General features: G+C 49.4%; 2 protein-coding genes across 3 annotated transcripts in view; one reads left to right on the plus strand and one right to left on the minus strand.

Moving 5' to 3' along the window:
* Positions 1 to 17,689, plus strand: ITGB7 (integrin, beta 7). 2 transcript variants are annotated; one of them, XM_012001708.1, is made up of 16 exons: positions 1 to 106; positions 7,518 to 7,640; positions 8,272 to 8,475; positions 10,773 to 10,974; positions 11,061 to 11,231; positions 11,904 to 12,145; positions 12,868 to 13,026; positions 13,345 to 13,440; positions 13,602 to 13,691; positions 14,683 to 14,829; positions 15,123 to 15,316; positions 15,657 to 15,880; positions 16,102 to 16,321; positions 16,474 to 16,682; positions 16,989 to 17,149; positions 17,369 to 17,689. In XM_012001708.1, the coding sequence occupies exons 3-16, from the start codon at positions 8,275 to 8,277 to the stop codon at positions 17,447 to 17,449; spliced, it is 2,397 nt and encodes a 798-aa protein (XP_011857098.1). In that variant the 5' UTR covers positions 1 to 106; positions 7,518 to 7,640; positions 8,272 to 8,274; the 3' UTR covers positions 17,450 to 17,689. The 2 variants fall into 2 exon arrangements, with proteins under 2 accessions (XP_011857098.1, XP_011857107.1); XM_012001717.1 differs by lacking the exon at positions 7,518 to 7,640 and having other exon boundaries at positions 33 to 106.
* Positions 17,690 to 19,704: 2,015 nt separating this feature from the next.
* The window catches only part of ZNF740 (zinc finger protein 740), a 12,445-nt gene continuing 4,515 nt past the window's right edge, over positions 19,705 to 27,634 (minus strand). Inside the window, exons 2-7 of the mRNA XM_012001767.1 lie at positions 26,843 to 27,158; positions 23,886 to 24,035; positions 23,451 to 23,540; positions 22,852 to 22,975; positions 22,421 to 22,539; positions 19,705 to 21,420 (exon numbers count right to left, since the gene is read on the minus strand). Of these exons, the coding sequence (XP_011857157.1) occupies positions 21,331 to 21,420; positions 22,421 to 22,539; positions 22,852 to 22,975; positions 23,451 to 23,540; positions 23,886 to 24,035; positions 26,843 to 26,851 (582 nt within the window). The 5' untranslated portion in view covers positions 26,852 to 27,158 and the 3' untranslated portion in view covers positions 19,705 to 21,330. The remainder of the gene's footprint in view (positions 21,421 to 22,420; positions 22,540 to 22,851; positions 22,976 to 23,450; positions 23,541 to 23,885; positions 24,036 to 26,842; positions 27,159 to 27,634) is intronic.

Genomic DNA, 27,634 nt, shown 5'->3' on the forward strand with positions numbered 1-27,634 from the left:
AAATCTTCCCCACCCCAGGGAGTGTCACTTCCTCCTCTGCAGTCTCCCAGACCAGTACACAAAGGCTGCTGCCGCCGCCAGAGGAAGGGCTGCTCTGCACGCACCTGTGAGTACCAGGGCACCAGCCCTTCTGCCTCCTCTCCTTACAAGCCCAGGCCCACCTGGTCCCAACCTCTTGGGAAGAGGGCTCTGACCTGGATATCGAGGGTCCTGTCCAGACTTGAGAAAGGCTCTGAACTCCTTTCTGCATTCCTAAGATCCCCTGACCTGCTTCCCTCCTCCAGTTTCACAGCCCCCCCACCCCCACTTCTCCCAAAGCCCATCTCTCTTGCATCAGTTTCCCAAGAGTGGGTCTGGAGGCAGGGATGTGTACGAGTGCTGTCATTCGAGTGCCTGCCATGTGCTAAGGATTATACTGAGGTAGGGTAGGTATACCGATTATACTGAGGGAAGGTTCTCCCAACACCACCCCAGCTGCCATCCCTAATGCTCTGCCTTCAGCTCAAACTCCTTCCTAATCGGCACCTTGGCCACAGACTTCACTCTCCTGGGACACTGAGGCCCAGCAGCTCAGTTCCGTTCCCTTGTTGTGACTCCCAGTGGGCAGCAGAGGGTTCTGCTTGACTTGGGAGGTATGGATGGGTTGGGAAGAGGCTGTTTCTCAGCTGCTGAGGGGGCCACATGGTGTGTATTGGAGTCAGAATGGAGTCCAGAAAAATGGAAATAACAACTTGGTCCCAGGAAGAGAAGGGAAGACTGCAGAGTACCCCTAAGGAAAGAGAAATGGGATTAGGCAGGGCCCATCAGGGCTAGCGGAGACAGAACACAACTTTTGATGGAGATGGTACCCGGGTTGGAGGGAGGAAAGGAGGAAGCACAGCAGAGGTCTGGCCCTGCCCTGTCCTGCCCTGCCCCTAGTTCACTGGGTGACCCTGGCCTTGTGGGGAAAAGAAAGAGAGATCAGACTGTTACTGTGTCTGTATAGAAAGAAGTAGACATAAGAGACTCCATTTTGTTCTGCATTTGAGATGCTGTTAATCTGTGACCCTACCCCCAACCTAGTCCTTGCAAGAGACATGTGCTGTGGTGACTCAAGGTTTAACGGATTTTGGGCTGTGCAGGGTGTGCTTTGTTAAACAAGTGCCTGAAGGCAGGATGCTTGTGAAAAGTCATCACCATTCTCTTAATCTCAAGTACCCAGGGACACATACACTGCCAAAGGTCGCAGGGACCTCTGCCTAGGAAAGCTAGGTATTGTCCAAGATTTCTCCCCATGTGATAGTCCGAAATATGGCCTCGTGGGAAGGGAAAGACCTGATTATCCCCCAGCCTGACACCCGTGAAGGGTCTGTGCTGAGGAGGACTAGTATAAGGGGAAAGAAGGCCTCTTGACAGTTGAGATAGAGAAAAGCATCTGTCTCCTGCCCATCCGTGGGCAATGGAACATCTCGGTGTAAAACTCAATTATATATTCTATTTACTAAGATGGGAGAAAACCGCCTTAGGGCGAAAGGTGGGACTTGCTAGAGCAATGCTGCTCTTTATGCACTAAAAAGGTTTATGGAGATGTTTGCATACGCATATCAAGGCACGGCACTTTTCTTTAAACTTATGTCACAGAGATCTTTATTCATATGTCTTACTGCTGACCTTCTCCCTACGATGATCCTATTATCCTATCACTTCCCTTTTTCTAAGACGGTAAAGATAATGATCAATAAATACTGAGGGAACTCAGAGACCTGTGCCGGCGCGGGTCCTCTGTACGCTGAGCGCCAGTCCCCTGGGCCCACTTTTTCTTTCTCTATACTTTGTCTCTGTGTCTCATGTCTTTTCTCAAGTCTCTCGTTCCACCTAACGAGAAACGCCCACAGGTGTGGAGGGGCAGGCGACCCCTTCATGGCCTCATGGAATTTAGGTTTCCATTTGTAAAAAGAGTGGGATGGAGTGAAGATTCAGCCATTCTATAGTTAGGAACAGAGGGGAAAAGGAAGTAAAACAGCCCTATGAAGAAGTGGAGCAGAGAAAAGCAGCAGAGAGATGCAATAGAAGTTTTGAAATGAAAGGAGCCAGAGAGAGACAGAGAAGCAGAGAAACAGGTGGCAGAACATGTATTCCCAAGGAGGGGAGAAGAGAGGATAATTGGGAAGAAAGGTAGAAAACGGCTGTCCAGGGAGTCCCAGGGCCCCCTTTAAGGGGAGATGAGTGGGCTTGAGATCTCTGAAAAACCTATGTGGCAGCTGGGGCTCCACTTGAGAGAAATGAGTCAAAACCGGGCTTTGGGTTGCAGCATCTCCAGCCTCCCTGACCACAGGCACGCAGAGCAAGCAGGGCTGAGGTTACACTGAGGCTGAACTGGGGCCGGCCTCTCCCCGAGGGGTGGAGCCTCCGTTATATATGGCACCTGAGGTCACAGGTGGTGGGGAGCAGCACCAGGATGTTCAAGAACTCAGCACCCCACCCCTTTCCCACACTCTGTGCAGAGTATCTGGAACTGACTCTGGCCCAGGCTGAAGAAGATGCAAATGGTTTATGACAAGGAGTTAGTTGGCCTTTCTCATACACTGCTGATGGGAATGTGGACCAGTACAAGCACCGAGGAGTTTATGTTGGCAATACCCACCAACATATATATACTTTTCTTAGCATGAGAATGTAGATGAAATACACACCAATATTGAAAATGATATCTATCTATCTATCCTGCACGTCCTCTGCTAGGGATTTATCCTACAGGTTCAGTTGCACACGTGTGAAATGGTAAATACATGACATTTGGCTGGGGGAGGTGGCTCACGCCTTTAATCATGGCAATTTGGGAGGCTGAGGAGGGTGGGTCACTTGAGCTCAGGAGTTCTAGACCAGCCTGGGCAACATGGGGAAGCCCCATCTCTGCAAAATAATACAAAAATAATTAGCCAGGCATGGTAGCATGCGCCTGTAGTACCAGTTACTCGGGAGACTGAGGTGGAAGGATCAGTTGAGCCGGTGAGGCCAAGGCAGCAGTGAGCCATGATTGCGCCATTACACTACAGCCTGTGTGACAGAGCAAGACCCTATCTCTCAAATGAATGAATGAATAAATAAATAAATAAATACATTACTTTTCATTTCAGCGTTATTTGTCATAGCGAACTAGAAATAATTTAAGGTCAGGCACAGTGGCTTATGCCTGTAATCCTAGCACTATGGGAAGCCGAGGCAGGAGGATCACTTGAGCCTAGGAGTTTCAGCCTAGGAGTTTGAGACCGGCTTGGGCAACATAGCAACACCCTATCTCTACAAAAAAATAAAAAATAGCTGTACGTGACGATGTACACCTGTGGTCCCAGCTACGACGGAGGCTGAGGTGGGGAGAACCGCTTGAGCCCAGGAGGTGGAGACTGCAGTGAGCCATCACGGCACCACTGCACTCCAGCCTGGGCAACAAAGTGAGACCCTGTTTCAAAAGAAAAAAGAAGAAACAATTTAAATGCACATCCTTAGGGTACTGATTAACTGTGATATGAGGTATCCATGCGATGGAAAGCTTTATGGCTGTAAAAGTGAACAAGGACGTTCTTAATTTTCTCATGTAGAAAGATCTTCAAAAAAAGTAGTTACAGGAAAAAAAAGTGAAAAATTGTGTTTTCTACCATTTAAAGAATTGTGCCATTTGAGTGTACCATTTAAAAAGCATATGCATGTTAATTTGTATATGCATAAAACAACCTCTAGAAAGATTATAAGAAACAAAGATAGGTTGACTCATGCCTGTAATCCCAGCACTTTGGGAGGCTGAGGTGGGCGGATCACTTGAGGTCAGGAGTTCGAGACCAACCTGGCCAACATGGCGAAACTCTCTCTACTAAAAACACAAAAATCAGCTGGGCGTAGCGGCTCACACCTGTAATCCCAGCTACTCAGGAGGCTGAGGCACAAGATTCACTTGAACCCAGAAGGTGGAGGCTGTAGATCATGCCACTGCACTCTAGCCTGGGCCACAGAGTGAGACTTTGCCTCAAAAAATAAATAAATAAATAAATAAAATAAAGAAAAAAGAAAAAAAATAGTAATAAATGATATTCATTTAGGGTAGGTGTGGAAACTGGGTATGGCATATGGGGTAGGATTAACTTTTTGATTTTTAAAATGGTAAGATACACAAACATTTATCATTTTTACCACTTTTAAGTGTACAATTCAGTGGCATTAAGTACCTTCACTAATTCCAGAACTTATTCATCACCCCAAAAATGAAACTGCCCATTAAGCAGTCATTCCCCATTTCCCCTTCCCCCAAGCTCTGGTAACCACTAATTTACCTTCTGTCTCTGTGGATTTTTCTAGTTTGGATATGTTCCAATGTTTCAAGCAATTCTCCTGCCTCAGTCTCCCAAGTAGCTAGGGTTACAGGAGCCCACCACCATGCCTGGCTAATTTTTGTATTTTTAGTAGAGATGAGGTTTCACCATATTGGTCAGACTGGTCTTGAACTCCTGACCTCAGGTGATCCACCTGCCTCGGCCTCCCAAAGTGCTGGGATTACAGGCGTGAGCCACTGTGCCCGCCCCACTTCATTGCTTTTTATGGCCAAGTAACTTTCTGCTGTATGGATATACCACCTTTTCTTTATCCATTCATCAGCTAATGGACATTTGGGTTCTTTCCACCTTTTAGCTATTGTGAGTAGTGCTGCTGTGAACATTTCTGTACAAATTTTTGTTTGAACACCTGTTTTCAATTCTTCTGGGTATATACCTAAGAGTGAAATTGCCAGGTTATAGGGTAATCCTACGCTCAATTTATTGAGGAACCAAACTGTTTTCCACAGAGATTGTACTATTTTACATTCTTTACACGGTAATATATAAGGATCCCAATTTCTCCATGTTCTCATCAACACTCGCTGTTTTTCATTTTTTGATGATAGTCATTCTAGTAGAAGTGAAGTGGTATCTCATTGTGGTTTTCCTTCCTTCCTTCCTTCCTTCCTCCCTCCCTCCCTCCCTCCCTTCCTTCCTTCCTTCCTTCTTTTGCTTCGAGACAGGGTCTCACTCTGTCGCCTAGCCTGGAGTGCAGTGGCCCGATCTTGGCTCACTGCAGCTTCTCCTTCCCAGGTTCAAGCGCTTCTTGTGCCTCAGCTTCCCGAGTAGCTGGGGCTACAGGCATGCACCACCACGCCCGGTTAAGTTTTGTATTTTTAGTAAAGATGGGGGTTTCACCATGTTGCTCAGGCTGGTCTTGAACTCCTGATCTCAAGTGATCCACCCACTTCGGTCTCCCAAAGTGCTAGGATTACAGGTGTGAGCCACCACACCCAGATCAGTGTGGGTTTCATTTGCATTTTCCTAATGATTAATAGTGTTGAGCATCTTTTCATATGCTGGGTGGCTGTTTGTCTATCTTCTTTGAAGAAATGTCTTTTTAAGTCTTTTGCTCATTTTAAAAGTTGGGTTGTCTTTTCGTCGTTGAATTGTAAGAGTTCGTTATATATTAAGGATACTCATCTGATATATAATCTGCAAATATTTTCTCCCATTCTGTATGTTGTTTTCACTCTCTTGACATTGTCTTTGATGCACAAAAGTTTAAATTTTTGATGAAGTCCAATGTATCTATTTTTCCTTTTGTTTGTGCTTTTGGTATTACAGGTAAGAATCCATTACCAAGTCCAAGATTATGAAGATTTACCCATATACTTTATTCTATGAGTTTATAGTTTTAGCAGTTATATTTAGGCCTTCGATCCCTTTTCAGTTAACCTTCGTATGTGGTGTGAGGCAGGAGGGTCCAACTTCATTCTTTTGCACGTTGAAAGCACTTTTTTTTTTTTTTTTTAAAGAAAAAGTGGTAGCGTGTGCCATCACATCCGGCTAATTTTTGTATTTTTAGTAGAGATGGGGTTTCACTATGTTAGCCAGGCTGGTCTCGAACTCCTGACCTTGTGATCTGCCCATTTCGGCCTCCCAAAGTGTTGGGATTACAGGCATGAGCCATGAGCCACCATGCCTGGCCTTAATTTTTTTTTTTTAGATGGAGTTTCGGCTGGGCATGGTGACTCACGCCTGTAATCCCAGCACTTTGGGAGCCTGAGGCGGTTGGATCACTTGAGGTCAGGAGTTTGAGACCAGCCCTGCCAATGTGGTGAAAACCTCTCTCTACTAAAAATAACAAAAACTAGCCGGGTGTGGTGGTGCATGCCTGTAGTCCCAGACACTTGGGAGCCTGAGGCTGGAGAATTGCTTGAACCTCAGAGGCAGAGGTTGCAGTGAGCTGAGATGGCACCACTGCACTCCAGCCTGAGTGAGACTCCATCTCAAAAAAACAAAACAAAACAAAACAAAACAAAATAAGACAGAGTTTCATTCTGTTGCCCAGGCTGCAATGCAGTGGTGCAATTGCAGCTCACTGCAGTCTCTGCCTCCTGGGATCATGTGATTCTCCTGCCTCAGCCTCCTGAGTAGCTGGGATTACAGGCATACACCACCACACCCGGCTAGTTTTTGTATTTTTAGTAGAGACAGGGTTTCACCAAGTTGCCCAGGCTGGTCTCGAACTCCTGACCTCAAGTGATCCACCTGCCTCGGCCTCCCAAAGTGCTGGGATTACAGGCATGAGCCACTGTGCCCGGTCCCAGCCCCATTTTTTGAAGACAGTTTTTCTCATTGAATGGTTTGGCACCCTTATTGGAAATCAATTGGTCACAGAAGCACAGTTTATTTCTGGACTCTTTCAATTCTATTCCATTGATGTATAATATATGTGTATCCTTATGTCATCCTTATGCCAGTACCACACTGTCTTCCCTTTTTTTTTTTTTTAAGAGACAGGGTTTCACTCTGTTGCCCAGGGCAGAGTACAGTGACACGATCATAGCTCGCTACAGCCTCAATCTACTGGGTTAAAGCTGTCTTCCCACCATGGGATTATAGGCATGAGCCACTATGACCAGCCAACGCTGTCTTGATCACTGTAGCTTTGCAGTACGTTTTTTTTACAAGATTATTTTGGCTATTTGGGGTTCCATGCAATTCCATATAAATTTTAGGATCAGTTTTTCCATTTCTGCAAAAAAAAGGGCCAATGGGATTTAACTTTTTGACTTATGAAGCATGGTAAACGAATTACCTGCTCATTTAAAAAAATTAACATGTTTTTTAAAATCAGGAATCTGCTTGGCTTTCCAAAAGGTCACTAGAAGAATTACCCTGCCTCCAGGCTCTTTCTTCAATCTAGATTATCTTTGTGCAAAGTACAGAAAATAGAATTTTTTTTTTTTTTTTTGCCAACACTGGCCTTCTTTCTCCCCTTATCCCAGACCTGCAGAGAGTTCTTGTGGTCTAATCTTCATTCCTCTTGCCACCATGTCACCCAAGTAGAACTATTCTTCCTTGACACTTTCACACACTTCCTCATCTGTTCCAGCTTTCTTTTCTCTAATTCCCACTCACTGACCCTCTTCTCTTATTTAGAATCCAAGATTGTAAAAGCTGCAAAGTATGTCAGATTATTTATTCAACTCCTCCACTTTGCAGATGTGGAAACTAAAGCCCAGAGAGAAAGTCTGACTTGCCACACAGCCAGTGAGTGACTGCAGCAGTACCAGAATCCGGTCTGTTTTCTGTTTGGTTCTACTACCATTACGGCTTGGGATCTCGGTAAATAGAACTGGGTGCAGACTTTAGCGCTTCCAGACCAGTCCCCAGATCCTTTAGTAGGCCATTTTGCCCACCCTGGTCACATGAAGTCTGCACACAGGAAGGACAGATCTCCTCTGAGGTCCCTATTTTATTTATTTATTTATTTTTGAGACAAATTCTTGCTCTGTCACCCAGGCTGGTGTGCAGTGGTGTGATCTTGACTCAATGCAACCTCTGCCTCCCGGGTTCAAGCGATTCTCTTGCCTCAGCCTCCTGAGTAACTCAGATTACAGGTGCACGCCACCATGCCCGACTAATTTTTGTGTTTTTCGTAGAGATGGGATTTTGCCATGTTGACCAGGTTGGTCTCGAACTCCTGAGCTCTAGTGATCCACCCACCTCGGCCTCCTAAAGTGCTGAGATGACAGGCATGAGCCACCACGTCTAGAGGCCCCTACCTTTGCCTGATACCTGCTCCTTCCCATCATTTTGAAGAAACTGCTGAATCCACAGGGGAAGTGAAACTATGAGGGGAGATAAAGTGTTGGGGTAGAGTTTTGAGAGTGATAACCACAAGCTAAGTTTAGAGGACTGAGAGCTGAGGGTCCTCCCTGAGGACCCACATGTCCCCCTTTATATCCTATTACAGGGCATGGTGGCTTTGCCAGTGGTCCTTGTTTTGCTGCTGGTCCTGAGCAGAGGTGAGAGTGAGTTGGACGCCAAGACCCCATCCACAGGGGAGGCCACAGAATGGGGGAATCCTCACCTGTCCCTGCTGGGGTCCTGCCAGCCAGCCCCCTCCTGCCAGAAGTGCATCGTCTCACACCCCAGCTGTGCATGGTGCAAGCAACTGGTAAAGATGGGCCTATGGCCTTTGAACCATGTGTATGTGTATGTGTATGTGCAGCCTGGATATATGTGTGTGATTGTGTGGGCACATGTATGATTTTCTAGGAACACTCCAGAGTCTCATGTGTGACTGAGTTTGTGCACATAGGACTCCTGTGTGTGGATATATGTGTGTGCATACACATGCATGCAAGTTTCCTGTGCACTTAGGATTATGTCTGTATCCATTTGCTTGTGTATATATGGAGAGAATTTGTGACCATGAATTGGGAGAAAGTATGTACTTGTGGGAATTCATGCTTGTGTATAGGTAGAGGGAGCTGTTGTGTATGTAAACATGTGAGAAAGGTACTAGCCAGTGAGGGCTGCCATAACAAAATACCATAGGCTGGGTGGTTTAAGCAACAGGAATTCATTTCTCCTAATGTTGCAGGCTGGGAAGTCCGAGATCAAAGTGTTGACTGATTTGGTTCCCCAGTTAGGGCTCTCTTCCTGGCTTGCAGACTGGCTACCTTCTCGCTATGTCCTTACATCGTAGGGAGGGGGCTGGAGGATGGCGGGGTGGGAACTGCCTCTGTTCTTGTAAGTGCACTAATTCCATCATGAGGGTTCCACCCTTAGGCCCTCATCTAAACCTAGGTACCTCCCAAAGGCTCCATTTCCAAATGCCATCACATGGAGGGTTAGGGCTTCAATATAGAATGGGTTGGGAGTGGGGTGGGGTAGGCGTGCAGAGTTCAGTCCATAGCAGAAAGTGTGTAGTTAGATTTCTAAGTCTGTGTTTTGGGTGGAGGCATTCTGTTCCTGGGTGTGTAGTAGCCTATGACTGGACAGGTAGAAAGGGGAGGGGTGGAAGTATATGGGCTTGAGGGGGACTGGAAAGGCTTAAGCTACCTAAGTGGCCAAGAAGGATGCTAGGGAGCAGGCGTCTCCCTGGTTCTTCAAACAAAGCTGTTGTTTGTTTATGCTTGAAAGAGACAGAGCTCACGGAGCAGCAGAGCAGGAGGGGCGCCCAAGATGGGACGGGGGCAGGTCTGCCTCTCTCAGGGGAAGATGGAGGGTTAGATCAGTGTGGGAGCCCAGATAAGAGATGAGGGCAAATTCACATGGAAGCAGAGCTACAGATGCTTAGAGGACCCAGGAGAAAGGCACATAGTGACTCTGAAAGGACAAGAAGGGTAGATACTGAGTCTGCACAAGGCAGAGGCAGAGGTGCCAGGCTGGAGCTGGGAAGCTGGAGCTCTTGAGGTAGTCAGGTCTGTGTCTGGCTTCTCCAGTCCCCAGACCAGGAGCTGACACCCAGGGCAAGCTGAGAAGCCGCTCTAACCATTTCCTTCCCCTGTGGCTTCCCATCCAGTCTTAGGGGTACCAGACATATTACGGGGGTAGAACGCCTCCTCTTCTGTTCTTATCCTTTCCCTTCCAAGGAGCTGTGGGTCTTAGTCTGACCACCTCCGCATTTTGGTGTGAGCTTGCTGGGAAGGCTGGCTTAGGAGGCAAGGCCCCCATTTTTTTGTGGTAGTCAAGTCTCTAAGATCTCAACAGGAAGTCTGTGGCTCTATTGGGGAGGAGAGGGGTAGGTGACTGGGGCAAGGGGGAGTTGAGATAAGCGGAGGGGTGGGGGACTGCTATAGGAAGTGGGGCTGTGACAAGGAAGAAAGGACCGGAGTTCCACAGGTTCATGCCTGTAATCCCAGCACTTTGGGAGGCTGGGGCAGGAGGATTTCTCGAGCCCAGGAGTTCGAAACCAGCCTGGGCAAAAAAGCAAGACCCTGTCTTTACAGTTGGTAAAAAAAAAAAAAAAAAAAAAAAAAAAGAAAGAAAGAAAAAGGCGTGGTGGTTCACGCCTGTGATCTCAGCACTTTGGGAGGCCGAGGCGGGAGGATCACTTGAGGTCAAGAGTTTGAGACCAGCCTGGCCAATATGGTGAAACCCCGTCTCTACTAAAAATACAAAAAAGCTGGGCGTGGTGGCACAGGCCTGTAGTCCCAGCTACTGGAAGGCTGAGGTATGAGAATCACTTGAACCGGGGAGGTGGAGATTGTAGTGAGCAGAGATAGCACCGCTGCGCTCCAGCCCTGGGTGACAGAGTGAGACTCTGTCTCAAAAACAAAACAAAACAACAAAAAAGACCAGAGTTCAAGGGTAGCTGTGGCGAGGAGGAGGAGAGGGAATCAGGGACTCAGGGAATGGACTGGAGGTGGGGGCATTAGAGGGGGCCGAGTTTGCAGGGTGTTTTTGGTAGCGGGGCCTAGGGCCTGTGCAGGACCGGGTCCCGACGCGCCTTTTCTTGCTGAGCAGAACTTCACCGCGTCGGGGGAGGCGGAGGCACGGCGCTGCGCCCGACGAGAGGAGCTGCTGGCTCGAGGCTGCCCGCTGGAGGAGCTGGAGGAGCCCCGCGGCCAGCAGGAGGTGCTGCAGGACCAGCCACTCAGCCAGGGCACCCGCGGAGAGGGTGCCACTCAGCTGGCGCCGCAGCGGGTCCGGATCACGCTACGGCCTGGTGAGTTAGGGGCGGCGGGGCCAGGCCAGAGCTCTAGGCTGGCGTTCCAATGTGCTCTGCTGACCCGCCCGCCACCCACCCCCCAGGAGAGCCCCAGCAGCTCCAGGTCCGCTTCCTTCGTGCTGAGGGATACCCGGTGGACCTGTACTACCTTATGGACCTGAGCTACTCCATGAAGGACGACCTGGAACGCGTGCGCCAGCTCGGGCACGCTCTGCTCGTCCGGCTGCAGGAAGTCACCCATTCTGTGCGCATTGGTGAGCCGAGGGCTGCCTCTCGCCCTGTTAGCCCTTGCCTGTTCAACCACTGCCTTAGCCTCTGCCAACATCCTGGACTCACAAGGGCCCCAATTTGCCCTCCCAGTTGTTGACAGGCCTAGCCAGGCCACAGGTTCATTCCTCCATCTTTCCCTAAAGACACCCATCTTCTAGGTCAGAGCTGGAGAGGACTCCAGAGACAGTCCGTTTTACAGGTCTAGCTGAGACCCAGCGTCTGGAGACTCTGGGCCTGGACAACTGCCCTGAGCCTACCAGCCTGGAACCTGCCCTGATGCAAGTCTCCTTGGGCAAGGCCTAGATGCCACTGTCCCTGGCACCACATTCTGTGCCAACTCTCCTCTATTCAAATTTCCTTCCTTTGCCTCATGCTGCTACCATATCCTATACCTGGGCCTTCTTCCGCCTTCTGGAAGTTCCCATTTGCCCTGGGAGTTGTGTCCTCCTCTTAATGTCCTCTACCTGCCACTTCCCTGAGCCAGTGGTCTCACTGCTTTGCTTGTCAGTTACCGGGTCCCTGCCCCCGGGTGCACCCTCTCCCATCACCTCTTCTATGACCGTCCTCCCCACCCCACTTCCCATAGAGCGCTCTCGTGGGTCCTCTGTTGCTGCCCTGCGACTTCTGGCACAGCCTTCATTCCTCTCCTCTCCCAGGTTTTGGTTCCTTTGTGGACAAAACGGTGCTGCCCTTTGTGAGCACAGTGCCCTCCAAGCTGCGCCACCCCTGCCCCACACGGCTGGAGCGCTGCCAGTCACCCTTCAGCTTTCACCATGTGCTGTCCCTGACGGGGGATGCGCAAGCCTTCGAGCGGGAGGTGGGGCGCCAGAGCGTGTCCGGCAATCTGGACTCGCCTGAAGGTGGCTTCGATGCCATTCTGCAGGCTGCACTCTGCCAGGTGAGGAGGTGGGGTGGGGATCTGAGCCTGGAGGTCTGTTTGGGAATGGGACTGCCCCTTATGGTTGTATAGTGCACAATTCTAGGGGGTGCCATTCATACCATAGTAGGTGTAGTTTGTATACTTATTTTAACAATTACCTAGTGGGTTGGAGTAAAATATCTTGAGGAGAGTATCTTGAGGAGAAGGCATGTTTTTCTTTCTTTTTTTTTTTTTTTTTTTTGAGACGGAGTCTCACTCTGCTGCCCAGGCTGGAGTGCAGTGGCCGGATCTCAGCTCACTGCAAGCTGCGCCTCCCGGGTTTACGCCATTCTCCTGCCTCAGTCTCCCGAGTAGCTGGGACTACAGGCGCCCGCCACGTCGCCCGGCTAGTTTTTTGTATTTTTTTTTTTTAATTAGAGACGGGGTTTCACCGTGTTAGCCAGGATGGTCTCGATCTCCTGACCTTGTGATCCGCCCGTCTCGGCCTCCCAAAGTGCTGGGATTACAGGGTTGAGCCACCGCGCCCGGCCGCATGTTTTTCTAATTCACAAGTAAGCCTCCACTAGCAGCAGCCTTCTTTGGGGGACTGGGGAGAGCAGGAGAAAGCAAGGTACTGGAGGCAAGGGGATGGACAAGCTGACTCAGAGTGAGGCTTGCCACATTCTTGGCTTACAGAGCTGGCTGGGGTGGCTCAAGGGCCATGCCCAGGTGCATAGCCTACCACCCCCACTGTACCTCAGGAGCAGATTGGCTGGAGAAATGTGTCCCGGCTGCTGGTGTTCACTTCAGATGACACATTCCATACGGCTGGGGATGGGAAGTTGGGTGGCATTTTCATGCCCAGTGATGGGCACTGCCACTTGGACAGCAATGGCCTCTACAGTCGCAGCACAGAGTTTGTGAGTCCCTATAGTCACCCCGCCTCTCCCCATTTGAGCCATACCTCTTTCCTTCCAGGACTCCCACTCCCAGCCTTACAGTCCTCACCAGTAACCACCCTGTAGACACCTGCCTTCTTCCCCAGCAGTTCCTCCTTTCAGCTGTGGAGACAGGACAGCTTTGTCACCCCATTCCCTACCTCCTTCCTATTCCATAGCAAGCCTCCAGGGCTCCTCCAGCTGGTGGAACCTTGGTTCCTGGATTCCCCAGGCTGAGGGCACCTTGCATGTTGTGGGGGAGACCTGTGGGGCTCACCTTGTCCCTGCTCCCTGCCCCAGGACTACCCCTCTGTGGGTCAGGTAGCCCAGGCCCTCTCTGCAGCAAACATCCAGCCCATCTTTGCTGTCACCAGTGCTGCACTGCCTGTCTACCAGGTGAGAGCTGTCTACATGTCAGATCCCCAGCCCCACCCCAGCCTTTCTCAATTCCCCCAAAGATCCATTCTCTGTCCCCCATATGCCCTCCTTCCAGACCCCCAGGAGCCCATTTTCCTAGAGCTGTGACCTACCATTTCCCTTAACTCCCCATAACTCAGGAGCTGAGTAAGCTGATTCCTAAGTCTGCGGTAGGGGAGCTGAGTGAGGACTCCAGCAATGTGGTACAGCTCATCATGGATGCTTATAATGTGAGGGGCCAAACGAGGGGGAGATGGTGAGGGTGGGCACTAGGGAAAGGTGGAAAGGGGCCCTTGGGTGGGGTGGCAGAACTAAGGGGAAATGGTCACTTTTTGGTCTAACATTCCACAGCTCCTACCTATAGTCTGCATGTGGCTGTCATTAATTGTTCAATCTTACATTCATAAATCTTAAACATCTGACGTGCAGAGAGCATGGAGCTCAGATCCCCGCCCCACCTCCTCACCTGGCAGAGTGCAGCCTGCCAGGAAAGTTTCAGTCACTGAGCTTTTATTTCACGCACCCACCATCCTAGGTGTACATACTGTTTCTACTTCATTTAACCCCGCCAAAAGCCTTGCTTCGTAACTGTTATCATCCCTCTTTTACAGAGGAGGAAACCCACACAAGGCTAAGTGACTTGTCCAAGGTCACAAAGATAACAAACAGAAGGGCTGGCATTTTTCCCCAGTCTGTACATAAACAATGTGAGATCTGGAGCCTGCTTTCACTATGTTTATAAATAATTCAGAGCTATTTTTCACAAGAACCATAGAATTTTACAGGTAGAAGGAACCATAAAAACTCTTAGTGGTTTAGGTCTTATCTCTGCAACTAGGCTGTAGGCTTCCTGATAACGGAGCATCTCCTAAACCTATGGCAAAAAAATCTGAGACGGTATCAAATTTCCCAAGACAAACTCTGTAATGAATTTGCCCTTTAGACCTGGCATGCACCCAGGTTATGTGTCCTGATGTGGGGCTTCACAAACATGGTCTCTGCACTGAAATGCTGTATTAGAGGCCTCTGGATCCTGTATATTCTATGCAAGGTTCTCATGGGGCCTCCCTCCAGAAATGCCTCGACTGGGCAGAATGTAAGGAGCCCCAGGTGGCAGAGGGCAGGGTGCTGGCAGAACTGGGAACACCTGGAGAGGACATAAGGTGGGGGTGGGGTCTTTTCCTGCCTTCACGTGGTTATCCACTTGCTCTCTTCCCATAGAGCCTGTCTTCCACTGTGACCCTTGAACACTCTTCACTCCCTCCTGGGGTCCACATTTCTTACGAATCCCAGTGTGAGGGTCCTGAGAAGACGGAGGGTAAGGCTGAGGATCGAGGACAGTGCAACCATGTCCGAATCAACCAGACGGTGAGAGCCAGCAAGCACAGGCAGAAGGCGGGCGGGCAGTGGGAGGTGGGAGTGGGAAATTAAGCAGGCAGGGAAAGATGGGGGGCAGGAATGGGGAGTGATGGGAGAGCCTGGGGTAATCCTCCATCCATCCTTCCTGAAGTAGTCTGAGTGGCTTCCTCAGGTAAAGTTTCTAGGAGTTGGATGTTACCATGACCCCATCTCTTCATTTACTAAGGGGTGAGGTTCTGGGTGAGTTTGGTGTGTGTGTGTTTGTATAACCATGGCCTGATTCCTGCCTACCCTGTTCTTAGGTGACTTTCTGGGTTTCCCTCCAAGCCACCCACTGCCTCCCAGAGCCCCATCTCCTGAGGCTCCGGGCCCTTGGCTTCTCAGAGGAGCTGACTGTGGAGTTGCACACGCTGTGTGACTGTAACTGCAGTGACACCCAGGCCCAGGCTCCCCACTGCAGTGATGGCCAGGGACACCTACAATGTGGGGTATGCAGGTGAGGGCCTCCTCTTCCCTTCACCCAGCTGGCTGACAACAAACGACCAACCCTGGCCCGTATTCCTCCGCTGCTTTCCATTCCCCCCACAGGAGTATCCTTGACATCCCTAGACTCCCCACTCAATTTCATCCCTTGAAGCCTCCCAGATATGTTCAGGCCCTCCCCCTGACTGCGGTTCCCCCCACTCTCTCATCCCTCGTCGGTGTTCCACTATACTTATTCCTTCAGTTGTCTTTCTCCAACTCTTGAGAACTTGGGTTTAGAGGTTCCTGGGAGAGACAAGTCAGGGGTGATCAAACCCTCTGACCTACTTCCCTCCTTTGCCTTCCCCTCCCAGCTGTGCCCCCGGCCGCCTAGGCCGGCTCTGTGAGTGCTCTGAGGCTGAGCTGTCCTCCTTAGATCTGGAATCTGGGTGCCGGGCTCCCAATGGCACAGGGCCCCTATGCAGCGGAAAGGGTCAGTGCCAATGTGGACACTGCAGCTGCAATGGACAGAGCTCTGGACATCTGTGCGAGTGTGACGATGCCAGCTGTGAGCGACATGAGGGCATCCTCTGTGGAGGTACCTTGGGGAGAAGGGCAGGGTCTGAGAGGCCTTCCCAAGGCACTTAGGCTCTGGGAGTCTCCTGGCATGGAAGGCAAATGTCAAAGATTCTGGTGTATGGGTTAGAGTGTGTGTTTGGCATACTTGAAAAAGACTGGATGCATGCGCTTGTGGTGCCATGTGATGGCCAACTGTGTGTGTGGAGTATGGTTGTCACCCTCTGCATGGCTCTACCCCAGGCTTTGGTCGCTGCCAATGTGGAGTATGTCACTGTCATGCCAACCGCACGGGGAGAGCATGCGAATGCAGTGGGGACATGGACAGTTGCATCAGTCCCGAGGGAGGGCTCTGCAGTGGGCATGGACGCTGCAAATGCAACCGCTGCCAGTGCTCGGATGGCTATTACGGTGCTCTATGCGACCAATGCCCAGGCTGCAAGACACCATGCGAGAGACACCGGTGAGGCCTCAGGTCTTGCATCTTGGGAGCAGGGGCACAGTGGGGCTTGTTGAGCCACTCCCATCTGCCTACTCTCCTTCCTGCTTGTAGTTGGGTAAAGGGCATTGGGTGACAACTACCCAGCTGGTAACTTATTGGCATCTACTGCATAGGGACTGTGCAGAGTGTGGGGCCTTTGGGACTGGCCTCCTGGCCACCAATTGCAGTACAGCTTGTGCCCATACCAATGTGACCCTGGTCTTGGCCCCTATCTTGGATGATGGCTGGTGCAAAGAGAGGACCCTGGACAACCACTTGTTCTTCTTCTTGGTGGAGGATGATGCCAGAGGCAGGGTCGTGCTCAGAGTGAGACCCCAAGAAAGTAAGTGGTCAGGGATGCCACAAACCCTGGAAGTTTGATGGGCAGGGTCTCAACTCTGGGGATGCAGAGTGAAGATAATGGGAAACAGGCTGGGGGCTGAGGCAGAACTGTGAATCCAGAACAAAGGCAGAGGCGACTGAGCAAGTGGACAAGGCTAAGGCCCTGGGCAGTGAGAATAACCCTGGACCTTGCTGGGTTCCCTTTGCTTTCAGTGACAGGGTTGGACAGGCTGGACACACTGTGAACAACTGTTGATCTGTCCCTATGCTCCAGCTCCCACAAGTGTGTCTGGTTTCTTGTTCACAGAGGGAGCAGACCACACCCAGGCCATTGTGCTGGGCTGCGTAGGGGGCATCGTGGCAGTGGGGCTGGGGCTGGTCCTGGCTTACCGGCTCTCGGTGGAAATCTATGACCGCCGGGAATACAGTCGCTTTGAGAAGGAGCGGCAACAACTCAACTGGAAGCAGGTGAAACTTCCTGGTTAGGCCCCCTTTTAGCTGTCTCCCCACCACAAGCCCATCCCTGATTCCTCCCACTGGGTTCCCCCAGCCCCTGGCACATGTAACCAATCCCTCTGCTAACTTCCATCAGCTCCTAGGATTTGGCTCAAGACTGGCCTCTTAGGTCTAGAAAGGGGACAAGGAATCCTGGGATTTTTGCTCATAATCTGCAACATCTTTCCTCAGGACAGTAATCCTCTCTACAAAAGTGCCATCACGACCACCATCAACCCTCGCTTTCAAGAGGCAGACAGTCCCACTCTCTGAAGGAGGGAGGGACACTCACCCAAGGCTCCTCTCCTTGGAGGACAGTGGGAACTGAAGGGTGAAAGGAAGGGTGGGTCTGTAAGACCTTGGTAGGGGACTAATTCACTGACGAGGAGCGGCCACCAGCCTACTTCATTTTCAGAGTGACACCCAAGAGGGCTGCTTCCCATGCCTGCAACCTTGCATCCACCTGGGCTACCCCACCCAAGTATATAATAAAGAGTCTTACCTCAGACCACAGCTGTCACTTTTCTTTACCTCATCAAGGCCAAAGCAGGCTGTTTATAGCCTGGCCTCGGGAAAGTTCTTGTCCATCTTCCTCCTGCCACCTGAGGGCAGGGAGAGGGGCCCAAGCGCGAATGTGCAGGAGAATCCTGAGGTGCGCCCTGGGACCCCGGAAGCCAGGTCTGGAAAGGGCCTCTGCGGATGCAGGTGGGTTCCAGACCAGAGACACTGCATCTGTTGGTGTCTAACCCCCTTCCATTCTGCTGCGTGTGCTTTTTTTCCTCTTGCTCAGAACTGATGCCCTGTTTTTGCTCCTACTTGTTTGCTCCTCTGTGGAGAAGGGGTTTTAAAATGGCTTATAGGGTGCTGGAAGTTGTGGGGTGATTATACAGGGAGAAAAAAGGAAGGAAAACAACTAAAACCAGTATGAAAAAGCTTCCCCAAAGAGGAGATAGTAGAAAAGCCCCATTTTCCTTTTATTTAAATATCCTAAATATATCACGAAGGAACATACACTGCACTTTAATGGTAAAAAGATACAAGTTTATAACATCTTATAAAAACTACCATTTAAAAGTGATCTTGTCCATTTGATATTCCCCTCCCCCATAGCAAAATAAGTATATTATTTAAAAAAAAAAAAAAGAAGGTGGAGAGGAGGATAGGAAGGGGACAGTTGATAAAACCCCAGGGCCACAGCAGAGGCAAAGGGCATCTGGGGAGAGGGTTAGAAGCTGTGGCAGACTCCACTAATGTAACCCTCCAATGTCAAGCCATGGGCGCGATCAGTAGCTAAGTGATGACGAGGCTGTTGGGGGTGGACGGAAAAGACTTGGGGCAAAGCAGACTCTTTACAGCCTGGGCTGGTAGGGCCTGGTGCAGCAGCCTACCTGGAACTGGCACTACTCTTTCCCAGGTTCCCTGACTCTCCGTCCTGGTCTCTGAGAGCCTGCCCTATTTCCGTCTCCCCTACTCCAAACACACCTGAGGCATCTTCCAGTGCTAGGCCCCATGCTGGCCAGCAGGGGTGAGGCATTGGGCCCAGGAGCCTCTGCAGCGGTCTGAGTCAGTGGCTTCCCTGGGGTATCTGTGGGACTCCCGGGCCCTCTGGATGTGGAATAACTCCTTTCACTGCTTTGCTTCTCTCTTCTCACACATCCATTACCCCAGATATCGGCGTGGGAACTGAACCAACCACCTGCTCCTGAGTTTTCCTCACTGGGTCCCTGGCAGGGGTGGCTCTGCTATGGCTGTTCGCACATATTCTCTGAAGTTCCCTCGCTCCCACCCATCCAGGCAGGAAACCAAGGTCTGTGGGAACCCAGGGCACCTTCTGACCCAGTACACACATTAGTACACATAGGGGCATAGGTCACTCATGTGAGTCTCTCCACATACACCCCTATCCCAGATTAGCTGTAAGTGGCAGGGAGAAAGGCCTCTCATTTTCAAATGCATTTTTGGGAGGATAGTTTTCTAAACATTTTAAAATGGTTTACAGGGTGCTGGAAGATGTGGGGTGAATCATCCCAGAAGAGAAGGACGAAAACCCCAGCTCCAGCAGAACCCTTGAACAGGAAGGGGGCTGGCTCACATGCAGAAAGATGCCCCTGCTTGCAGGGACCACAGGGCTGATCCAAGGACTGAGGTCTAAGTTCTGGACCACATCAAATGGGAGTGTCAGCATAAAGCAATGAGTACACGGCAGCACACACTCCTCAGCGTCTCCCCGAAAGGATCTCAGATGCTGTCAGGGAAAATCGAATGGGTGCCATGCCTGCTTTTTCCGTGAAATACTCATACCACAGAGGTATGGACAACCCTCTCCCCAACCCCACCCCTCCAGAATAGGTAACAGCCAGGAATCATCCCATTCTTTACGTTTTCTGGGAAAAAAAGACCCTACTAGCTTGGTACTCAGGTTCACCCAGTCTCCATGATTACTAAGATAGTTCCCTTACCCGCCACAGGGCAGGTCAGGTTACAGTGGGGGTCAACCAAACCCCAGAACTTCCCATAAGGATTCTTTCTTTAGCAGAAAGAAAAGGTTTATTTCACCTTAGAAAATTCATGTTCACAAGCCCTGGCTTGGGTTAGAAACACCCTAACCACTAGGCTGTTGAATTTAATCTAAAAAAAACCAAAAAAACAAACAAAAAAAACCCCTCCAAAACAAAAGCCCTTCTGTCCCCTAAATTGTGTTCTTCAGCTCCTGCTGAGACCTCAAGCACCCTTCATGTTTGGGCAAGAGGAGGCTATTTTCCACTCATCCTCCCCGAAGGTGAGGGCCAGAGAAGTGTTTGGCTCATTACTATGCCATCTCTTGCAAGCATACAAATACATGCACTCATATCTCACACACACACATCCACACACACACCCCTGATTACTTTTTTGGGAGTGGACAAGGTGGTGGTATTGGAGCAGAGAGGAGCAAAGAATATGGTTAAGAATGGAACCTACATTAGGTTTCTTCTTTAGTCTTTTCTCTGCAGCACCCCCACCCCCATCCCCCACACTCTGTTGGGTAGGGATGGCCATTAGGAAGGAAGCTGAGATCTTGTTTTTTTGGGACCAAACGACAGACCCCTCCCAACCTCCTCTACCTGAATACAGTGATAGGACTTGGGGAGGGAGAACAGCTCCTACTGCTCAACAGGCATGTCAGAAGACCCCAGATTCCTTTGTTTCTTGAGCAGCTGTTAGCCAACTTGGGACCAGTCTTGGGTTGTTCCTAAGAGGGCACAAGGAGAGAGAACCCACTTTGACATCCATGACTCCTTGCTCAACACATGTCTCACTTTAGGAGTCAATGGCAGCGAGGTAGCCACAAACCATCTCCAAGACCGACTCCCCAAGAAAAGAAGAAAAGGGCTTCACGGGCCACTCTCACCCAAGTTTCCTCCTAAAGGCACTTGAGCTGATGCCATCAGGTGCCAATGTGACATGGGCCATGACAACACCCACAGGCACAACTCTTCCTTTTCCCTTGAGGAAGGAAGAGGTGCCATCCACTTTTTGGATCCAGTCCTCGTCTGCTCCACCCCGTTTTTCCTTTTATCCCTACAGTGTATAAGGAAGCCAAAGTAAGCTCAGCTGCCATTCCTGATCTTATTCTTCCTCAAAAAGGAGGTGAAGTGCAGGACTGTGAAACACTGAGGAGCTGCTACAACTAAAAACCCAATTTTTGGGGAGAGCTGGACCAGGACGCTTATAACTCTGGATTACCTGTGTCCACAGTGTACCTGCTGAAGTTGCTTTTGGATAAACAAAAACAAGAACAGAACAAACAAATCCCCTTCCCCAATCTTTTCCATTTCAGCTGCCAGCTGGAGTCCAAGGTTGTGGGAGCCACACTTCAGTCTTGGTCCTGTACCTTGAGTCCCCACCTATGACCTCAGCCAAGGGTCCAGGGACTAGATCTCCTACCCAGGAATGCTGTAAGAACTTCCCCGAGATACTCATAGTCTCAGATTATTTACAGAGCTGAGGTTCTGGGGCCACTGTCCCCTGATGCATTCTTCTGGTCTCCTGGGTCCACTCCTCCAGGAGTGGGACAGGTTCACATGGGGCGTTGGTGGGACCATCAGACCAGAGGGGGTGTGCTCTTCGGCAGGTTCTTCTGATCACTCCCACCACCCGGGGGCCCCTTGCGCCTATAGAGAAAACTGCCCGTCGGAAGTCTTGGACTGGCACCCTTGGCACATCCGTTTGTGTCTGAGTAATCGATCTGTCCGAGAAAAACACTGAGAAGAAAGGGAGGGTTAAGTGCCTGAGGGGGAAACTCAGCTACCTGTTGGCTACCTCATTCCTCTCACAGGAGGCAGATACCACATTCTCCATCCCCTCAGCATGCGCGCAGACAGCAAGAGCACACGGTGGTGGAGAATGCAAGCTCTCGGGCCAGAGCGCCTGGGGCTGAATCTTGGCTCTATCGCTCAGCAGCTGTGTGACCTTGGGCAAGTTACCTAACAGCCCAGAATCTGTACACTCATCTACAAAACTGTAAAGCGAGGCTAAAAGTACCTACTCACAGCACAGCTGCTTTAGTCATCAAAGATTTATTGAGTATCTATCTCAAGGCAGATACAGAGTAGAGAACCAGAGGAACGAAGTCTCTGCCCTCATAGAGCTTTAATTCTAGTGTCTGAAGATTCAATGTAAGAGTGCGGAGCAAAGCTTGGGACCTAGCAATGCATCCAGGAAGTGTTAGCTATTATCATTTCTCATCTCTTGTTCTTGTCTTGTTTTGGCCCCAGCTCTTACATTCTCATCAGATCAGATACTGACCCCCAGGGCAAAGATTGTATCTCTTCCTCCAAAGTGCATGAGCTCTGAAGTTGGACTGAATCCCAGCTCTGTTCGTGATCTGCTGTGTCCTTGGGAAACTTAACTTCTCTGAATCTCAATTTTCCCATATGTGAAATAAGGACAATACAGCTACCTTAGGGAGTCAATGTGAAGATTAAATAAAATCATCTGTGTAAAGTATGCTCTCATAGTGCCTGGCACAGAGTAAGTGATCATGAAATGCTATTATTATTATTATTATTATTATTACAATGTTCTAACTGCTCCTCCCCATGATCAGCTGCATAAGGCCAGACAGATGCACCTCACCCTGATGTGCCAACTATTATATGGCGAGCAATGCTGGTGGCTCTTTTGTCAGGCAGGAGGGGAGGGTGGCCCTGATTCTTGGGGAAGGAAAAGTGTGTGGGGGATTGCAGCAGGGATGAGCCTTACCTGATGACACCGTTCACACTGGTAAGGCTTTTCACCACTGTGCACACGCTTGTGGCGTTCCAGGTGGTACTTCTGGATGAAACGCATATCACATATATCGCACTCAAATGGCTTCTCACCTGGCCCAAGTGGAGAGAGAAGTGAATGTGGGGAGGTATGTATGGTAGGGACCTCATTCCAGTTATTTTCTCAGAAACTTTAGCTATTAGTAATATGTAGACACCTAAGTGATCATAAATGGGGAGGGGTCCCCAAAGGTGCTGGTCTCAGTGACAACAGATACAAAGCCATGCAATCTCTCTGCTTCACTGACTTATCTTCTTCCTTCATTTCTAATACCCATTAAAATAAACCCAACTAGAGCCACAAACAGACATGGAATACAAGCGATAGACTATTCTCCCTCTTTTGAATATAAGCAAGACACTTACCAGTGTGAATAAGGATGTGCCTCTTTAGGTGGTAACTGCTCCGAAAGGCTCCAAAGCAGTGTTCACAAACAAAATTTTTGGGAATCTTTACTTGAAAAGAACCATTTTGTTCCACTACCACCACCTGGGGGCAATAATCAGGCATGTCATGAGGCCACCACTGCCCTCTTCCTGGAGAGACTGTTCTACTCTGGGTCCACTTCCAGCTGCTGAAGAAAGGAACCTCTCTGATGCTGTCTAAAGGTGCTGCCATCTCCTGTACTCCATGGAGGTAAGAGACCCTTTGGGGAAGGAGGTGGAGTGGGTAAGCTGTCTATCCTGTCAAACCCAGCAGTCTCAGTATGACTTGAGCTGGAGCCTGCCTGCCCCCATGCCACGGGATCTGGGATCTCATGCTCCCCAACCTGTACTCTACTGTTTCAGCAAGGCTAGAGATCAACTACCAAGGTAGTCTCTAGATGAAATCTGGGTGACTCACTCACTGGCTATCAGAGATCAAAGCATCCAGAGAAAGCTCCAGGTTACATGGTAGAGGGAAGGAGGAGGAATATTACCCCATTACCAAACTGTATGAGTTGGGGGGCCACCCCATTACCTGCCTTTTTAACAGTCTTTTTTGAATGAGAGGGCTCAGACAAGCTGTCATCATCTTTGCGGCTCCGGGACTTATCACTGTCTTTTCGGTGACCCTTTGAAGACAAATTAAATCTAAACTCACAGCCCATCTCAGAAGATGAGATGAGACTCAATGCAGCTCTCAGACAAAATTCATAAATGAGAGTAAACCACCTGCCCCGAAAGCTTAGAGGAAGTATACAACTATTTCTTCTCCAATCACCTGGTCTTAAAGAGTTGAAGGTACACAAAAGACCTTCCTTAGCTTTCTGAAATACCAATGTTCATCCATTCCCCAGCTGGATCCCCTTGCCCCACTTCCCTATGCAGAAGCATCAAGGAATCAGAGCTTGGTATCTCCTGGCAGAGAGCTCGGGCCACCCAATCCCCAGGTGCCACAATGGACTCAAGCGCTGTACCTGACTCGAGCACCTCAGCACATCAGGGCTACCTGCCCGCTCGCCATTCTCGGCCTGCTTGCCGGCAATCTGGCTCAGCATCATCTTCTTGCTGGCTGCAGTGGGAACCAAACTCACACCTGCTAGGCCTTCACAAGCCAGGAGACTTGCCTAAGTTGAAAGGAGATGAGGTGTCAGGTCACCTGGCAGGGCAGGGCAGGGCAAAAATAGACTGCCATTCTCTATAGAACTACCTTTTACACCCAGCTACACACTGCTTCGCTCCAGTGAATGTCCCTCCTCACTGCCAAAGCCTTGCTTCCTTCAAGAGTCCTCCCTAAGTCATCTCACCAGGAATGACTTGTCATCTCTCAGCATTTAAATACAGATCAAGTAAATAATCAAGTATTACCGACACCTTTGTCATCAGAACTAGGCAGTGTGTGTGACTACATATTTCTTTGAAGGTATTTCTAGGCCTTAACTGTGAGTGGGTATGAGGTTCCATCTTGCTAACCCACTGACATGGGAGATTCCTTCAGGACCTTCCTCCTTCCTCTCTCAACAGCCCTCAGTTGGGCCAGGCATGGTGGCTCACACCTATAACCCCAGCACTTCAGGAGAACAAGGTGGGCGGATCACAAAGTCAGGAGTTCGAGACAAGCCTGGACAATAGGTGAAACCCCGTCTCTACTAAAAATACAAGAATTAGCCAGATGTGGTGGCACGCACCTGCAGTCCCAGCTACTTGGGAGGCTGAGGCAGAATAATTGCTTGAACCCGGGAGGCGGAGGCTGCAGTGAGCTGAGATCACGCCACTGCACTCCAGCCTGGCGACAGAGCGAGACTCCCTCTGTCTCCAAAAAAAAAAAAAAAAAAATTAGCTTCAGAGCCCACTTTCGATTGGCAGACTTCACTGGTGCCAACTGTATTTTCTATTGGTTTCATTTTTTGTTTGTTGGTTGAGACAGGGTGCCACTCTGTTGCCCAGGCTGGGGTGCAGTGGCACGATCTCGGCTCACTGCAGTCTTGACCTCCCTGGCTTAAGCGATCCTTCTACCTCTATCTCATAACTGGGACTTCAGAACACCACCACGCCCAGCTATTTTTTTTTTGCATTTATAGAGACAGGGTTTCACCATGTTGCCTAGGCTGGTGTGGAACTCCTGAGCTTAAGCAATCCTCCAGCCTCAGCCTTCTAAAGTCCTGGGATTACAGGCTATTTCTCCCTTTAGATTTTAAACTCTTTAAGTATTACCAATTGCAACTGATAGAAAAATTAAACCACTTGGAAGGTTTTCTTGAGTATTTCTCTTGACCTTTTAGGCCATTTATATGTGTGCATGTATGATCACATTTTTTCACATTCCTTGCTCCACATATAGTTTAAAAAATTACTTAAGTAAGGTATGTTTAAGTACATTTCCTCATTCCACTGCTACATTCTTCAGGCTGACTTCGGTTAGTCAGCATGAAAGAAAATACTTTACTGAAAAAAAACTTTTAAGAAATTGTTGGTCAGCAAATGCCCAAATTTATGAAGAAATTCCTTTTGGATGATCAGTATATTCTAGGACCCCTCCCTCCAACTTCTAGGACTTTGGAGTGAAAGATCCAGAGTTAAAATCTTAGCTTAGCTGTTTGCACTGTATAATCTCGGGCAAGTTATTCACCTTTGCAAGCCTTAGTTTCCTTACATGAAAAATGCCTGTCATAATGCTTATCCTTACACGGTTGATGAAAAGTAAACTAAGATGTAAAATGCTTAGCAGTGTCCAGCACAAAGCTGAGTCCTTAGTGGAAGGCAGCCTTCTCAGAAGAGTGAATACAATGCTGAGAAGTGGGTTGCAAAAGACAAAGGAAGAAGAAACTGATGGGCCCCTATTCTATATGGAAAGGAGGAAGCTGTGCATTCAGAAGCAGCTGGAGGAAAGCCAATTATACTACAATCAGACTGCCATCCTGGTGAGACTGGTAGGGAAGGTTCCCTAGAAGAAAGCTTGGGAGAAGCTCTGGAGATGTGTGCACACAGCTATTCTACTCAGATGACTACAACAGCCTATCTGCTCATTCTGTCTCTCCAATCCATCCTCTACCTCCACAATGATAATGACCTCCTACATACACTGCTCTGATGCTACTCCGCTGCTTAACTTAGCAAGGCATAAAAGGGCTTTACGTTACACTCTGCTTACTGCAGGGAACAACTTCCTCACCTATCACTGTCAATGCTACCTCCATAACCATCCCCATTTAAATCCCTTAGTCTATAACTACCAAACTACCTGCAGTACCCAGAACCTCATCACGTTTTCCCATGACTCTAAGCTCCTGCCCATGCTGTTCCTTTTGTCCAAACGCCCTTCTATCTGTCAACCTTCATTTTCTTTTTCTATCCAAGCAGAAGTACTGTTCTCTCCTATGTACATACCCCTATTACTGCACATTCCTCAATCAACAGATTCAGAGTCTCTACTACTACCTAGCCACTATACAAGGCATTGTGAATATAAAAATAAATGTCTTTCCATCCCTCTCCCGACCCCAACTAGCCTGGAAGCTCACTGGGGACAAGGACAATCTTATTCATCTTTGTAGTCCCAGCACAATGCCTTGCATGCAACAGGAACTCAATAAATTCCTGTTGAAAAAAAACAAATGAAGCATTCACCATACTATTCACTCCCTTACACCCCTCAGCACTTAATGTACCAAAAGTAAACTGAGTACACGTTGCTTTGCAAATGTCCCATCAGTGCCTGTGATGCAGGATAGCCTACCTCCTTCATTTGACTGGAAGCTCCCTGAAGGCAGGGGCTGTGGCCTGTCTCCTTTCCTTCCTCTAGATCTCCCCCTGGTGCTTAATACAGAGCTTGGATCACTGGGGTTGGTCAATATGTTGACTAGAGCAGCATTCAAGAGTGAAACTGCAACAGGCTTCCCAGTGATCTTGGAGGAGGACTCTAGAGCTTTTTTACCTGAGCCATGCTGATTTTTCACTTAATGCAACCCAAAAGTTCAGGAGTTCCTTGGTCCACCTTTCCTTAAGACACTGTCGTTTTGAACAACTGTCACCAAACCACGGTAACGACTCCTTCGTGTCCCATCAGTCCTGTTGCCATATTGAACTTTGTCTTCAAATAGAACTTAGTGTCCTCCAAAGAAAAGATAGGTGTTCCAAGAATCCTTGGACTCTGCCTGGCTCCTGCCTATTGTCTGAAGAAAAAGAGCGTCTACCAGTCTTGGTTTTCCAGTTGAATTGTCTCGATGAAGCTCACGATCTGTTCCAGAAACCTACAACCAGAAAGGACGAAGGGGGCTGCTAAATGCAAGATCTTCAGGCCATTACAACGTGCGACGTGAACTTTTTTTTGCTGGGCGCTCTTTGTGAAGCTCAGAACCAGGACATGAGTCAAGAAGAGTTTTCTTTCTAGGTCAATAGGAGGAACTGGTCTCCTGGGCAAGGAGGGGAAGCCAACAGGAGCAAAAGTAATTGGGGCCTCCTATGGAAGAACTCTGCCAAAAGGGCAATTGCTTGGATTTGCCATCTCAGGAATGGAAAAAGGGGGCGGAGATCCTTTGGGGCTTTTGTGCCCAATGGGCCGGCCCGAAAAGTTCGCACTTTACAGAGGCAGCCAGACTAGGGTGGAGGAAAGCTCAAGGGCCACTGCTGGGTGCTTCGGTGGCGGGCAGAAACGCGACTGGCAGTGCCCACACGTGCGCGTTCTCTGCGTCAGCCTGAAGGTAAGGAAACTCGCTGCGGAGGTGAA

This window comes from Mandrillus leucophaeus, unplaced genomic scaffold (genome assembly GCF_000951045.1).
Source record: "Mandrillus leucophaeus isolate KB7577 unplaced genomic scaffold, Mleu.le_1.0 Scaffold118, whole genome shotgun sequence".
NCBI lineage: Eukaryota > Metazoa > Chordata > Mammalia > Primates > Cercopithecidae > Mandrillus > Mandrillus leucophaeus.

Excerpts from the sequence above, each read along its gene's own strand:
- ITGB7 (XM_012001708.1), top strand. The coding sequence starts at position 8,275 with ATGGTGGCTTTGCCAGTGGTCCTTGTTTTGCTGCTGGTCCTGAGCAGA. Across the intron at positions 10,975-11,060 it reads CCGGATCACGCTACGGCCTG|GAGAGCCCCAGCAGCTCCAG; the intron begins GTGAGTTAGGGG and ends CCCACCCCCCAG. Across the intron at positions 11,232-11,903 it reads CACCCATTCTGTGCGCATTG|GTTTTGGTTCCTTTGTGGAC; the intron begins GTGAGCCGAGGG and ends CTCCTCTCCCAG.